The 16,710-nt window shown below is 28.7% G+C and overlaps 3 protein-coding genes across 7 annotated transcripts in view; 2 read left to right on the top strand and 1 right to left on the bottom strand.

Moving 5' to 3' along the window:
- The window catches only part of LOC130440967 (neprilysin-2-like), a 55,458-nt gene extending 44,214 nt beyond the window's left edge, over positions 1 to 11,244 (top strand). For all 3 annotated transcript variants that reach the window (XM_056774388.1, XM_056774386.1, XM_056774387.1), the window contains 8 exons: positions 208 to 668; positions 4,342 to 4,503; positions 4,708 to 4,889; positions 6,909 to 7,064; positions 7,870 to 8,110; positions 8,418 to 8,589; positions 9,527 to 9,777; positions 10,100 to 11,244. In XM_056774388.1, the coding sequence (XP_056630366.1) occupies positions 208 to 668; positions 4,342 to 4,503; positions 4,708 to 4,889; positions 6,909 to 7,064; positions 7,870 to 8,110; positions 8,418 to 8,589; positions 9,527 to 9,777; positions 10,100 to 10,417 (1,943 nt within the window). In that variant the 3' untranslated portion in view covers positions 10,418 to 11,244. The remainder of the gene's footprint in view (positions 1 to 207; positions 669 to 4,341; positions 4,504 to 4,707; positions 4,890 to 6,908; positions 7,065 to 7,869; positions 8,111 to 8,417; positions 8,590 to 9,526; positions 9,778 to 10,099) is intronic.
- Positions 1 to 16,710, bottom strand: part of LOC130440964 (protein prickle-like) — a 332,550-nt gene that overhangs the window by 53,732 nt on the left and 262,108 nt on the right. The gene's annotated exons all lie outside the window — the stretch shown is intronic.
- LOC130440965 (neprilysin-2-like) overlaps positions 14,182 to 16,710 on the top strand; it is a 31,700-nt gene continuing 29,171 nt past the window's right edge. Inside the window, exons 1-2 of the mRNA XM_056774384.1 lie at positions 14,182 to 14,385; positions 15,767 to 16,095. Coding sequence (XP_056630362.1) covers positions 14,268 to 14,385; positions 15,767 to 16,095 — 447 coding nt within the window. The 5' untranslated portion in view covers positions 14,182 to 14,267. The remainder of the gene's footprint in view (positions 14,386 to 15,766; positions 16,096 to 16,710) is intronic.

Here is a 16,710-nt window from a genome sequence, read left to right as displayed (position 1 = left end):
AAATATCGTTTTCCACTGGTGACAGAAGGATTTATGATAATTCAAATGTTCAATATTTATCAGATTCATTTTTTAACACAAGATTCTATCCTAAGGAGAACTTCTTCGTATCTAGAATATACAAAAATAATCAGAATTACTATAAAAAAGTTATGCTAATAAATGTTTAGAAATTTATCGAATAATTCATCAATTTATATTTTCCAGACAACATATGTCTCAGTGAGGACTGTGTCAATTCTTCAGAATACTTCTTGGATATAATAAACAATTCCATCAATCCCTGTGATAATTTCTATGAATTTGCTTGTGGTGGATATCAAGAAGCGACCTCGACTCTGGCCGAATCGCAAAAGAGAGTACTGCATGAATTAGAATTATTTACTCTCGGAGCTATCAAGGCAGACGATGCTAAGTCGATTAAAATGCAAAAAAAATATTACAAAACTTGTATGGATACTCTAGCAATAGAGGAAGATGATAATCAGAGTATCAAGAAAATGTATGAACAGCTTGGAGGGTGGCCCATATTATCCTTGGAATGGATTAACTCTTATAACTTGGAAAAAATTACCAAGCAATGTGCGGAGATGGGATTGTTCTACAATTGGTTTTTCGAGATTGATACTTATCAGCGTTCGTTAACAGACACCGAGCATCTGCTTAGAGTAAGTATAAAATATAAATCTTACTAACATTTTGTTTGTTTATATGCACGTGTCTATGATCTTTTGAAATGTATTGTGAGGTTTGGTTTCGACTTCTTGCCACAAATCATCTTATTTTTCGGCATTGTGCAAACGGAAATAGGTATATTTCTTTCTAAAAGAGAAAGGTAAAAAATAGCTCGCGAATTTGGCATAAATTGTTTATTTCATGAAACTATCGATTCCGTCCTGGTCCGTGCTAATCATTTTAAGAGATTTTGGTTAAATGAGATCATAACATTCATTTTGTTTTTTAATTGAATATTATTGGAAATGTATTTATGACAGGAATTGAAAAGACTGAATATTAGGATGGGTCAGAAAATGCAATAGTTTTATTTTCTATTTGTGGTACTCAAGAATCGGTTACTAGGCATATTTAAACAAAGCAAATAGAAACATTGGAGAACTTTTTTAAGAGCAATAAATATCCTACAAAATTTTATGTGATAATTATACAATCAATCAATAAAGATACATTTTTCAATTGGTCGTAGGAGAAAATAAAAATTATAGTGTGGCGTACCTTTCCATTGGTTAGGTTAGTAAAATTCTGAGAAAACATTTAATAAACCTACCAACAAAATTTTATACTCTTTTATATCTGCTGGTACCAAAATTATTAACACTCCTATTTCCACTTCAAAAACAATGTAATTTTCAACTTAAAAAACTCACATATTTCATTAGTTCTTCAAATATAAATATAACATTTATCTGGACTAAGGCTCATGTAGGGATCATAGGTAATGAAAAAGCAGATTTTGAAGCCAGGAAATCTATCACGGGAGCAGTTACATAGTATCCCCCACAGTACTCTGATCTCATTAGTAATTACAGAAATCATATTAAATCAAAATATATGATTGGTCAAAATATATGATGATATCGCTAATAAATCTAAAAATCAATACTTCCTTATTCACCCTGAACTGCCAAAAAAATATCGCACCTTGAATTCCCCAACATAAGTAAATATTACTCTAGCACAATATCTAGAATAAAATTGAATCATGGTCGCTTCCCGGCGTATCTTCACAGACTTGTCTTAGTAAGCTCTCCAAATTGTACTTGTAACAATAAAATTGCTGACCTAAGCCATATCTTCTTCGAGTGCACCAATCATATTATTTTACCTACAAATGAACTAATAGCTCAATTGACGAAACATGGATTTTTTTATTTTCCAGTCCAAGTCCATTTGAAATATTCATCTGCCTACCCCCACTGATATGGCCAACTAATAATTTTGATTCACTTGTGCATAAATTATATGTACACGTTGAAAAGTCTTAAGCAGTCTTGTTTTCAATCTGACATCTTGTGCAAATATCAATAACTGCTACGTATTGTACATATCAAGGTTGACTTCTCCAGCAAATCAATTTGATATAGGTCCGCTGACAAAAGATCCTCTGTATATATTAAATTTTCCATTCTCTATTCTTTCAGAGAATAAGGTATTAAACAGATCTAAATCATCAGAATATCTGCAATTGTGTGCATCGTTATTGGATTACCAACTATTACGTAGAAGAGTACAGTTCTAGTAAAAACATAATTTTTTCTCATTTTGATATTTTACTATAAAAGCATATCTTTAATTTTGATGACGAGTTTTTGATATAACTCACTTAATTTTATGAATTATTCCATATATCATGTTTATACTATGTTTATGCCTTCATCTCTCCTACTACATTTTCCTCATTTCATGTATGATTATTGAAAATATTAATATGTTAATAGTATCGATGACCTTCACAAACACATGTAGAAATTATCGTAAAATTGTTAAAGTAGTTTTATTTTTATCACAAATGTTAGTTTAACCGACATGAATGTAGATTCATTCATGTAAACAGTACAAATTAACCATTTAGTTTGGTTTTTGTTTGTTAAGAGAATAGCGAATAAATTTACACAATTACCCTTGATGTAATTACCCACTCATTCATAATTTTTACTAGCTGCACATTTGAAGTCTTAACCATTAAAAATAGATTACTAAATTAGAATAGCTCAAAAGTTTCAACAATACTAGTAAATAATGAGTTTTGTTAATATCGAACCCAATTTCAATATTAAAAAAAGTCCCGTATATTCCGATGAACTTTCCAGTAGTTTAATATATCAGTTTTGGATGTAGATATCAAATTTCACATGCATATTAAATTATTCAAAAAATCTAGTCAGATTTATGAGAAAGCATTTTATGTAGTATTTTGCTATATTGTGATTTTATATTTCTGTATAATCCAACACTAAGCTTCACTTAAGAAAAAACTCTTGTAAATAACTGTGTGTATATCGTAGGTCAATAGACAAGTAAACAGTAGACAATAGATTATTCGACGAAAAATGACCAAGTGTTTGTCTATTCCACTGGAACTTTAACTAAAATTCGGATAATAGAAAATCTATGAAAAAGGTTAGGTTAGGTTAGGTTAGGTAAACAATGTGGAACAAACCGGTGTTTTTGTTTTAAAAATAAAATAAAATGTAAATCACAATGTCACCAAGCCTCCAAGTGTTGCAATAAATGATTGATTGACATGCAAAAAATAAATAAATAAGACTTCTTTTATCCTATATTTTTTTAATCTTATTCTGTAAACCCAATAGTCTGTTATCCGAATTTTAGCTAAAGTACCAGGAGAATAGACAAACGCTTGGTCATTTTTCGACGAATATTCTATTGTCCGGCATTTAGCTAATACTCCGGGAAAATAGGCATGCGTGGCGCGCCATCAGCCAACTGCCTATTATCCTGGGAAATTAGCTAAAATTCCAACTTGTCTATTGACCTATGACATGTATACCCAATCTTAGTCTAGTTAATTCTGGAATATATTCGTATTCCCAAGAAAGCACTAAACTGTTCACCTCTGCTAATTTAGAGCTTGATGTCTACCAGTGTTTATATCAATGAAATGTTAAAATTGTACATATCTAGCCTTTTACGTAAATTTCTTGTGATTTGTTAATCTCGTTACCCTCAATACACGGTAAATGAGACGACACCAAAGAAACTGAATATTCAAATTTTTTTGGAAAAAAATTATAATCATATTGAATTAGACGGTTGTTCAAAGTTTTGTAAATATTAAAGCAAAGTTTCTCTATTTTTTCATCTAAAAATATCACCTAAATCTTTAATCATTGTATATTTGGGCCAGCAGCCTCTATTATATTATTTGTTTGTATGATATTATTAATAGCGATTAGAAAAAGGTTTGCACTATACGAATAATTATACCTAAGTTAAAATTTCTGGAACTGATAGCGAAATTCATACTGAATACATTGTTTACACTGCCGTTTGGATAACCAAGGTAATGTCTTAAGAAACTGTAGCTAAACTAAAACCTATTAATTTAATATACTTATAAATACTAAATTTTCTGACGCGAAAAAAATTATTATATATATATATATATATATATATGTGTATATATATATATATATATATATATATATATATATATATATATATAATAATCAAATATTTGGTTCCATGTTAACTTCTGTAGTTGTTCCCAAATGGATTTACGAAAAATGACTTTATTGTCAAAAACATCGAACAAACCTATACTTCTTCGGAGTATCTGAAATGTTTCTGAGTACTTTGTAGATTTTGCCTCCAACTAATACGAATTTTATCAAGCACATTCACAAAACCAACTATCAAGTCCTTATACAGAATATTGTGAAAAGGCTGGGATCTAATAGAGCCTTAGATGAAATTGCTGATGCATCCAGAAAAATCGTTGAATTTGAGAATTCTTTAGCTCAGGTAATTTACTAGTTTGCATACTTCTACTTGAATAGTTCTACAGTATTACTTAAATAATTACTATCGATGATACAACCTATTTCAATGTTTCTAATCAAAAGAATATTTGTCAACAGCTAATGAATTAAATATTATGCAAATTATATTGAAAACTCACAACTTTATTTTTTGTAATGGTACTTTTGACAATTTTATGATTTTTAGATTATTTCAGAATCTACAGCCCACATTACAAACAAGACGGTGAGTGACTTAAAAAGAGAATTTCCTAATATTCCTTGGGCTTCTTTATTCACAAATGTTGTCATTGAAACCAATGCTTCAATAGAAGTATCTTCTTTGTATTTTTCAAAACTTATACGACTACTGGAACAAACTAGTATCAGGTATTGTATTATGCGATCTAGTAAATTTCTCTTATCAATTCAGTCATCAATTTGTCAATAATCAATTACGAACAAATCAGGTATTCATTGGAATGAGAATAGGCGAAGGTATTCTAAGATTGAATTTCAAATACATACATCAATATAAAGACTATATTTTCAGTATAGTAATTGGTTCAATCTTTATTTGGTGAATATAAGACTAAACACGGATGCACTACCAATAAGGTGGAGCTCCACAACATTACTTTCCCCCAATTAAACAATGATGGAATAATTTCTTTGCTGATGCATCGATTTAGATCCTTTGCATCTACTTGAAACAAGTAATCCATATGCGATTATTTATTAAGTACGGTCTGAAGATGTGGATGATTTGAAAAAAAGAATAATAGTTAAGAATTTTCCAAAATTTTATAGAGGAGTTTAAGAGTAGACTTTATAAATGTTTGGAAAATAATGGGCATCAGAACATTTTGATAAAATAAGTTATATTTTCATATTCTAATGCAAAACACTGATTTCACCGAAAGTTTTGAAAATATTGAATGAGTATTGCGCTGCAAACATGCTCTCTAGATCCTTTTGTTGGAGTGGATCAGTCACCATAGTGCATGTGTACACCTATTCGCTTATTTTCCGCCACAACTTCCTATTTGCTGTCTTTTCCTCGCAGTTTTTAACTCCTACTCTGCTCAAGTCATCCTCCACCTCTTTTATCCATTTTGCCTAGGTCCGCCGCATCTTTTTCTACCACCATAATCCCATTGCATCATATTGAATGCCATATATTTTATTCCTTCTCTTTATACATGCCCCAACAACTGAGTCACTGAGCTTTGATTTTTTTTCACAATGTCTTCGCCGTTGAGTTCGTCAGTTATTTCACGGTTCGTTCTTATTCTATTCCCCTTCACTAATTTTCACTGATCCCATTATTGTTTTGGTTATTTATCTTTCCGTTTCTTTTCTTAATTTTTCTTCATCATTTCTTGTTAGGGTCATTATTTCAGGTGAGTACATCATTAGTGTTCCAATCATCTTTTTTTGTTTCTAAATGTTCTTGATTTTAGGTCTCTTCTGTTTCAAAATTAGTATTTTTAATATGTTTTAAAAGATTGATAAAAAATTGACTAATTTTAAATCTTAATCAAAATATGATATTGTCACTGACTATTTGCGTATTTATATTCATGATGAAGGGAATCTTTTAATCAATATAGATACGCAAATTGCCAGTGTAAGTATCATATTTTGATAAAGACTTAAAATTAGTCGAAACGTCAATTTTGTATCAATCTTTTAAAACTTATTAAAAAAAAACTAATTTTGAAACAGAAAAGACCTAAAATCAAGAACATTTAGAAATATAAACATATCAAAAGGTCTAAGAAATAAGAAATTGAAGAAATTTTCTATTAGTATGGAAGGCTCTAATTAATTAATAATTTTTTCTTAAATGCAAGTACTCATATCCTCAACTTTTGATCATAATCTCGAGGTATAAATAGCGTAAGTGATTATTTGTCCACCACTGACTGACTTAAATTTGTCTGATTTCCAATTCTTTTGATATTCTTTCCTCTAACCATATTTTCTTAATTATTCTTCCTTAAAGTTTGGTTCCTCTATGCTATATCAGCTGTATGTTTATTTCATCTTTATTTCAATTATTTTATCATCCTCTTCCTGTTCCTCATCCTCCTCTCTGCTTGGTTCAGTAAGCAAGTTCTAGATATAATGAATAGGTGCCTAAATCAGAAACCAGAAACATCAACATAGCTATCATGTTTATCTTAATTGTATGGAAACTTTCATACTAATCTAATAATCTTGATTATGTGACTAGATATGTTTCTATTGTTGATCTTAATCAGTTTTTGTAATGGGTTGTATCATTAGCATCGCACTCGTTCGGTTTATTTGTGAGGTGAATTACAATACAAAATTCCGAAACCTAGAGACGATCATGAGTATGATTACATATTATCGATAAAATTTTAATTATATATGTTCTAGCACCAAAGCAAATTATATATTTTGGAAAATCACCCAGTTTTTGTATCCATTCCTGTCGAGAGATATTAGAAGAGAATTCGAAGCATACGAAAATGTGATTAACAACAGCCAACCTAGCCGCAGATCAGATTTCTGTTCGGATATTATACAAACAGTGTAAGTATTTTGGACATATATAATACAGTATACGGAGTAAGATAATTAAAATACAGTTAAAAGTTTTATATAAAATTTTAGTATGAAGTTTCACAATATAAATCTACACAATAATTCCAACATTGCTTTCACAATTCTAAGTGCCTGTGTTAATCATCATAAGTTGGTTGTCAGTTTAGAATCACTTCGTCATCATGTCATGATTATTAGAAAGTGAGATATATAGACTATATGGTGAGCAAGGCTTCGTAGGAATGGCTTTTCTGTCAAAAACTTCAATGAGGACTGATGTGTTGATGTTGGGAAAGTTTCAGGTAGTTCTTATTATCTATAAATGATGCCGTGGATTATCTTTATTATCTTCACTTGTAACTTGTAACTTCTGCTGTTGAATAAAACTATCTTTTATACTACTCTTAATCACTCATAGTAAGTTTGATACGGTAACTCATAATTTGTACTTGTGTGACTAGTAAAATGATCATTGAGGATATTTTTCTTTAATGAATTTTCAAGTTTTCACTGGATTAAAAATGTCTCCCAGATTTTTAAAAAATTTCTAATACTAGACATAGAGTGTTTCGCTGTGGATAGCTTTTTGTAAACGAGGAGGTCTCTATGTGTTGTAAAGTATCTATTATTTTCGGCGCCTCTAGGTTTACAGTGATTGATTTTAAGGCGCGTTTATAAGTACTCTTCTGTATGTCCAAAAAAGTTTTACATATTTTGCACACTCTAAGCTAATGAGCAATATATTTATACCGCATTTCCTATAATTTTTTCAAACACAATTAACTCGTTCCAGATTCGCTTACGTTTCTGAAGCAGCTTATGCCAGAAAATATTCAGCGGAAAGAGAATCTATTAATGAAATTGTGAACAACATTAAACATATATTGCAAGATCACATCAATGAGTCTAAATGGATGAATCAGAATCACAAGACCTATGCCCTAGATAAATTGCGTAATATTAAAGTGTTCATTGGTGCACCAGATGAGGTTTTCGATGAAAAAAAATTTGATAACCTTTTAGGTGTTGATGAGGTAAGTAAGGGAACAGGTAAATAAACTAAGTTTGGAATATTGTTTGTGATTGTAAGAAATTCAAAGTTTTTTTAATAAGATTGATGACACTGATAATCTATATTCTTTTACAGTTTCGTTCAATATGTCACTGCTTTCGACTGGCGTTTATAATTTTTATAAAAAAATGTATGAATGTGGTTTCAAGAAGTAAATGAAAACATAATTACTCTCTCTTGTTCATCTTTCTGATTCTTTTATCTTACGAAAACACCAAATATATAAAATGTGATATCACTTTAACATGGTATATTTTTTTCATATCTAGATCAATATTCTTGGTTTTAATAATACATTGGATATAGTAAGAGCAGTGGACATAAGTCGTGACAAATATAATCTCAATTTGACGAGGCAGAAAATCAGTTATCAACAAGGCGAATTATATCGCGACATTGTAACTATCGAAGCTAAGTATCTACCGAAAGAAAATCTTATATGTAAGTAAATATTATTTGAGAAACTGCTAACGGTACCTAAATCGTCAATTTTTTATATAAACGCATATAAATGACATTAGAATTAAGGGATGGAAATCATCGTTTTTATTATGATTTATCATAAAATTAGATCAAATCAAAAATGTATATGACATGTTTTTTAATTCAATTCACTTAGGAAAAAAGTACGGTATTCTGAACATTGATGCCAATTTTTACCTCTATACGAATTTTTGTAGCTTCAATACTATATTAGGGTTAATTTCATCTAGTATATTATTAGGCATCAAGAACTACAAGACTATAGGAGTTCTCGAAAACTATGATCGGGTTAATGTTTGAATGTTCGGAAACGAACCCGGACACGCTTATTGTTGTTCGGTAACTGGTCGTATAATCCTTTCTAGCGATTAGTTAATGGATTGTTTTATTTGCCTATAGGTTTTTGAACATGTATTTATTTTCCTTATATGGTTGTCTACTATTAATTCACATAAAGAGCGTAATTGAAAGCGACGTTCGGAAACCGTGATCTAAATTTCGTTCTGGGTTAGGATACGCAATCAGCTGATAAGTGATCTACCTGAACTTGGGTTGCAGCTTTCAAAATGCCCTTATAAGAGGACAATGTTTGGTAAAGTTAATACTGTTCGACATGTTGTACTATCTTTTCTTCTAACGGGTTATAGTACTAAATTAATACTTTAGAAAATATCTCGAACAGATTCAAATTATCTTTTTATTATTTAGTACTGTAGAAATTAGAGCAACTGTCAAAAAGTACTCATCAGCTTTGATCCTACTAATGAATAATCATTTATAGAGTAAGTTTATAGAATAAAATACTTTGCATAGAGGAGCAAAACGTGGCAATCTGCAGAAACTGTTTTTAGCCATTTCTCCTTTTTGCAATCTAATTTGGATATTTTGATTTTAGATATCCCAGCTGCAATAATTGGGGGAGTATTTGATTCTCATAAAGGGTTGAATTTCCGGAATTACAGCGTTTTGGGAACCATAATAGCACACGAGTTTACTCATGCTTTTGGAATAGTGGATACTTTTATGCATACGACTGAAAAAGAAATACGGAAATGGTCCAACGAAACCTATCAGTCATTTTCGAAAAATACAGAGTGTCTTTTGGAAGAATGTTCACAATTTGATCTAAAGGGTTCGATAAATGAAGTAAGTTTAACATTCGAATTAAATCAAGGTTTAAAACATAATTATTTTTTAACTACTATTTTTATATTACTGGTATTTGAGAAGATATTCCAGACTTACTGCTTTTTCTCTCATTGTATGACTAAACCTTCTTTAGAACTTTCATATTCCGAAATCTAGTGAAACTATTTGTAAATACTCCGATGACATAATTTATGAGTTTTTATTATTATTTTTTTTTACAACAATATTGTCTTTTTACTTCATACTTCTAGTCATGTCAGATGAATAATATTACTAACTTTCATTTTTGTTTTTAAATTATTATTTTCTCTTGTTCCAGACATGCAACAAACTGTTTGACGAAAATTTTGCTGATTACGCTTCTGTCGATATATCCTATGAAGCATTCAGAAAACAGAAAGCCGAAAGTATCAATCAACTACCTGGGCTTAAATATAATTCAAACCAGCTATTTTGGTTAAGTTACGCAGGCACCATGTGTAGTGGCAATACAAATGCTACTACATTAATTCGGAGGCATTTAAATCCAGCATTTCGAATTTTAGGCTCTTTCAGGAATTCTAGACACTTTGCTAAAGATTTTAATTGCAAATCCGGAACCTATATGAATCCTGTTGATAAGTGTATAGTGTTATGAAAAATGTTATTCATCTAATGTTTTATTGTTATAGTGAAGACTTTAGAAACAATGGAAATATAAAACATTGAATTGTTTCATATGGAGTTAATAATGTATTATGTTTTAAATACAATTTATTTGGAACTAGTGAATGTTAAGTAATGATTAATGAATCCATTCCAACCTGCCATGTAGCTCTCAATTAGCATGTGAAAATGTAACAGAATAAAGTATGCACAGATGGAAAAAGAACAGTTTTTATTGCACCATTAATAACGTTTTTAAGAATATTCTTGTCAATTGAATTATAATGGAATGAGCAGGAGAACATATATAATTTGAGTAAATATAAATAAAGTGTTTAGTGCTTAATGTATGCTAAACTAGCAGTATACACCAAAAAGCAGTTATTATTTCGATATTTTTATATATAACCAAGAAGTAAAGACACCGATTTTGTAATTTGCTTGAGAAACTAGAAATAAATTGATATGTTATTATAGATATCTACTAATAAAAAAGTGGGGCGGTGAGATTACTCAAGATTCTCAAGAACATAATTTGGAGACGGAGCTGGTCCAGTGCTTGAAATGTGAAAGAGATTATATTTTATTATTAAAAGTAACAAAGAGAAGAAATGTTTAGTTACTTTTCCATTTATAACATTAGCACGGCAAAATGAGGAATGCTTTCATTTTGAAATATTCTCGTAGTTAATGATTATTAAATAATAATGAAATTGAATAAATTAACGTATGATACTTGCGAAGATTGAATATCCTTTTGGCCATTTTGTGGAAATATTTAGTTCGTCATCATTAAGGTAGAATAAAAGTTTTGAGAAATGTAGTTTATTTATTTCCATTTCACCTTTTCCACTATATGGGTAATTCTAATAGTATTAAAGTTAACGAAATATCATTTTTCTATCTATTTATACTACTATACTATTATACAGTCCAATTTTCAATGAACCTATTTGAGACTATTTCAAAAATACATTATGAAAGTTTTTATGTTGTAATCCTATTTACGTATTGATATTAATTGATATTTAACCTTCAATGAACTTTGATATCAACGTATCAACGATAAAGAAGATATATATATATATATATATATATATATATATATATATATATATATATTAGTACAGTGGAATATTTTCTGACGAAGCGATGAGAGAATATTCTTTAGGATATTTCTTTTTTTAATAATTTTAAGAAATGTACGGTTACTTTAAATGTTTACTTATGTTACTTTACTATTTACTGTATAAGGTTACTTTAATATTCTGTAAAATAAGGTTTTATTGCGGTAGGCTTACGCCTAGGTAGGCACATGGTTGTCAACGTAGTCGGGATCCCAGGACGATGGGGTTATCATAAAATTAATAAGGAAAAGAGAAAGGTGCAGCAGGCAGACTATTCGAGAATAGTTTTGAAAAAGACAGTCTTGCTTTGAGAATGAGATCGAACGGACGTCCTTGTGATCGCGAATTTCCTAATTTCCTAAGTCTCGGTCTGTCGCAAGATATTATTAAGATTGTTTGTATTCTAAATTAAGTTAACCTTGTAAGAGTTTATTTATTTATTTTTAATAATTGATCTTGTTGTAATCGCGACGATTAATTAATTGTATTAAAAAAAAATGAGTAAATTAAAAGATACTGAATCTCCAAATATATATATATATATATATATATATATATATATATATATATATATATATATATATATATATAATATATATATATATATATATATATATGTATATATATATATATATATATATATATATATATATATATATATATATATATTTATTTATTGGGAACGTGGCAAGGAAATTTTGATTAATTAATCAAAATTTCTATCAACATCAATTTTAATATTAATTAATTATAATTAAAATTTAATAATTTTGAATTCTATGTGTTTAAAATTTTTACAAGCATTAAAAATCACCAAAAATTTTAATTAATTATTTCCTAGACGATGAATACATAAGTATTCAAAAACTCGGAAAATATATTGAAGTTAGTCCACTTTGGTAAACTTAGATTTGGAAATCCAAGGCATCTTAGGTATAATACTATTTTCCAATAAATCTAGATATGCCAGATCATTCAAGTTACCCTCAATGGAAAAAAATGGGATCAATTTTTTTGTCGCCTATTCAGGAACTCAACTCAAATCATTAAGGACAAAAAAAAAACAAAAAAATTGAAAAATTGCTAAATACATCATAGCTGCAATTGGAGACATTGTGAGGTTCCGAGTTCCAGATATAATTCGAGCTCATGGCAATTGGAAATTATACTTGCTACTATTACTGAAGTAATAACCTCCAATCTTTATAAACTGGGAACCAAAAAATATGCTAAACAATCAATTTACAATGTAAAGTGAATAGAATGTGCTCTGAATGAGGAGGGCACGTTCATAGTAATGTAGTAGAAAATATGATTGGGGATCTGATACATTATTTCAATGAATAAATCTGTGTTATTTATTTAATTTTATATTTTGTTACTCATATCTCCAATAGTTCTTGTATAAAGATTGAAGTAGTGGAAACTAATGGATTCAAAATGTAGAAACCCATGCTGATCAACACAAATACATTGCATCATTATTTAATTTTCAGTTTACCCAAGTTTCATAATCATACGTCAAAACTGAACTTAAAACAGATTCATGATTCATATTGTTGTCAAAGTTTTGATAACTGAAAAAAAAACTACAAAAAACGTTTATTTTTAGAAACAACATATATTGCACAAAATGATCAATGCATTAATAAGAAAACTGATTTAAATAACCTTAGTGTAATTTATGCAAATCTTTTAGATTTTTTCAACTAACTTCAACTAACCTATAAATTTCAACTTCACTTTTAACGACATAACCTATAAAATTTATTGTCATTTATATTCTAGCCAATGAATATCCAACTACATTCATAACGACCTAACCTATTGAAATTTAATGTTATCCATATCAATATTAAACATCATTCACAAAAACTTATCCTAATCCACCTATGAAAATTCAACGTCATTCATAATCTAACCAATCAAAAATTAATGAAAATTCCTATTGTAACCAGAATCAATATTTTAATTAATCAAAATTTCTATTAACGTCAATTTGACTATTGAATTTTAAATTCTATGAGTTTAAAAATTTTTACTAGCATCAATAATATCAAAAATCACCGAAAATCTTAATTAATTATTATAAATAAAAATTTTATTATTGTTATACATTCTTACATATATCTTATATTGTATTTGAACATAATTTAAGTCCCAAACGATGAATACATAAGTATTCGAAAGCTCGGAAAATATATTGAAGATAGTCCACTTTGGTGTTTCCTTGCCACATTAATTAAAAATATCTTTTGATAGGAAATCATTTCAAAATAAAAGGTGAAAATTTGATGTTTCGACCTATGACTAAACATTGACAATTTGCGTATTTATATTATTCAATAGATCACTGATTTTTTTATCAAAATATCAATCTTTACATGTTATTTTAAACTGAATTTCACAAACAAGAGACCTAAAATTACGACAAATTATTACGAAAAATATATACATATATATTCATTCCAGGCAACTCTGAAATGCACACCTTATTCGATAACTAAATGTTCTCCTATATCCAGATATACTTTTAATAGCCATAATTATCTCAATTAATGTAACGCACATCCAATTCAATTGGTATTATGACTAATGTTTTACTGTAGTTACTCATGATATAATTCTTACCTCAATTGTAGCCTATTTAAAAATTTAACGTAGTTTACGTGAATTAAGACTAGTTTGTGAACGGTCCAATCGTGATGAGATGATATGGGTTTGTTACAATGGTTCAATCGCAGAAATAAATTTGAAAAATGTTTGGTGTGTTGCATCCTAGGATTAACACTAGTAATTATTATTCTGTTTATTTGTTTCCTCACATCTCACGGTAAGTATAACTCGCTTGTTAAATTCAGGTCATTTTTTAACCCATTAGTAACCAACTACAACTAAAGCATGCATGAGAATTCAAAATTTTCTGAAAATAAAAAATTCTCAATTTCTAAACATACTTTCATTGTTAGAAGGGTGAAGTAAAAAATGAACAGTTGGTTTAGTTGAAAATATCATGTGACTCATAGTGAAGGGAAGTTGTTTTGGTAACTCTATTTGCCAGTTAACTTCATTTTGGAAAAAGGAAAGTTATTTTCTATCTAACAGTGCTATTGTTTTAATATTCAAGAATATTTTGTGTTACTATGGTTGAAACATTTAGTTGAAATTTTGATACAACCAAACTGCTGTTTTTTTAAAGAAAAACTGAAAAAAAATTCGTATTTTGCCACATCTCTATTATTTACAGGCCGAATTCCATTTTACAACGAAAATATGTGAAAAACAAAATTTATATTCTTGATATATTGAGAATAAAACTTGAATAAATTACCTCTTTAGGACATAAATTCATTTTCTTCAGAAGTATGGGGTAAATGTCATTTGATTTCCAAAGGGCAATTGAATGTAATTTGATGAAATTTTGATAAATTGTGCCCAGGGCCCCAAAATCAGCGAATAAATATTCTAAAAAGAATCTATTCAAATGACGTTTGTTAATATGGGAGGATTCGATTTGATCGACCAATTAATACTCACATCTAGGATTGGAATGAGGTTAAAAAAAAAATGATCTTAATTTTCCTGGGTCATAAATGTTTGTATGGTGCAAGTATGGGGTACTGCAATCCGGTGGGAATGTATTTTGTACATTCTTTAGAATTATGGTCATGAACCACTTAAGCTCATACAAATAGAGATGAGCTTGGTTTGATGCGGTCAGATGGTTCAATTGTGAAAAGGGAATCCAAATATAAAATGGGTGTATCATGTAAAATCTAACTAAGAAATCTTTAATCTTTAACTCTATCCGTAATGTTTTTTTTGGTACCATCAACCATAAAATATGAATTGTTGGCATTATAATTATCCTATTTTAAATCTTGAACTGCTTGGTAAAAATTACTCCTCAAGTGATCGAATTCAGTTGTTTGGGCGGAACTCCATTGATGACTATTTATTATTTATTTATTCAAGACCATTTTGAATCAAAGAAGTTTTGGCCATTAATAGGTTAAAATCGGTTTTGAAAATTTTTTCTTTCTTTGTTGCATTTATGGTGACAAAAAATTTTTAAATTTTTTGAAATATTATGAGAAAACATTCATAATTTGTTTTATGTAAGAAATATTGTACCTGACTAGGTAATTGGTAATTAGGAACATTCTAATAAATATCCATTATTCTTTAATTAAATCATGAAATATAATTTTCAGATAACAGAGTATGTCTGAAACCCGAATGCATCCGCGGGAGCATTCATATTTTGGATTCTATTGATCCCATTGTCGATCCGTGTGAAGACTTTTATGCATTTGCCTGCGGTCAAATGAATCAAACAGACAAGCCCACTGATCATGCATCTACCTTGAAAAGTTTGAGAACATTATCGAGTTATAGGTTAAACAAAATTGTGGGAGAAACAAACATTAGTGAAGGCGTACCGAAAAGTTTAGCATTCCAACGAACTTTCTATAAAGCATGCATGGATACGAAAAAAATTGATGAGGACGAAAACAGGACTTTTTTGAAAATCTTGGACGAGGTAAGATCTTCTACAATTATATTTATATATTTATATTTTTATATATATATATATATATATATATATATATATATATATATATATATATATATATATATATAAATATAAATGTTCTTGATTTTAGGTTTGTAAGATTAGTTTTTTTTGATAGTTTTTAAAAGGAAGATAAACTTTGACGTTTCGACAAATTTTAAAACAGAATAGACCTAAAATCAAGAACATTTAGATGCATTAATATATCAAAAGGTCTAAGAAATAAGATATTAAAGAAATATATATGTATATATATGTATGTATAAATTCCATTAATTTCTTATATAACTTTTGATATGTTTATGTTCTTATTTTTAGGTCTCTGATGTTTCAAAATTATATTTAATTTAATAATTTTTAAAAGATAAATAAAATATGACGTTTCGATTTTTCTTTAAGTATTTATCAAAATATGATAAATACTTAAAGAAAAGTCAAAACGTCAAATCTTATATATATATATATATATATATATATATATTAAAAAGTATTAAAAAAACTAATTTTGAAACAGAAGAGACCTAAAATCACCAACATTTAGAAACATAAATATATATATGTTACGGTAAAAGTAAATATTGC

The sequence above is a fragment of the Diorhabda sublineata genome, chromosome 3 (genome assembly GCF_026230105.1).
Source record: "Diorhabda sublineata isolate icDioSubl1.1 chromosome 3, icDioSubl1.1, whole genome shotgun sequence".
Classification (NCBI taxonomy): domain Eukaryota; kingdom Metazoa; phylum Arthropoda; class Insecta; order Coleoptera; family Chrysomelidae; genus Diorhabda; species Diorhabda sublineata.
The sequence above is the reverse complement of the archived record's forward strand: the minus strand, read 5'-3'. Positions and strand labels throughout refer to the sequence as shown.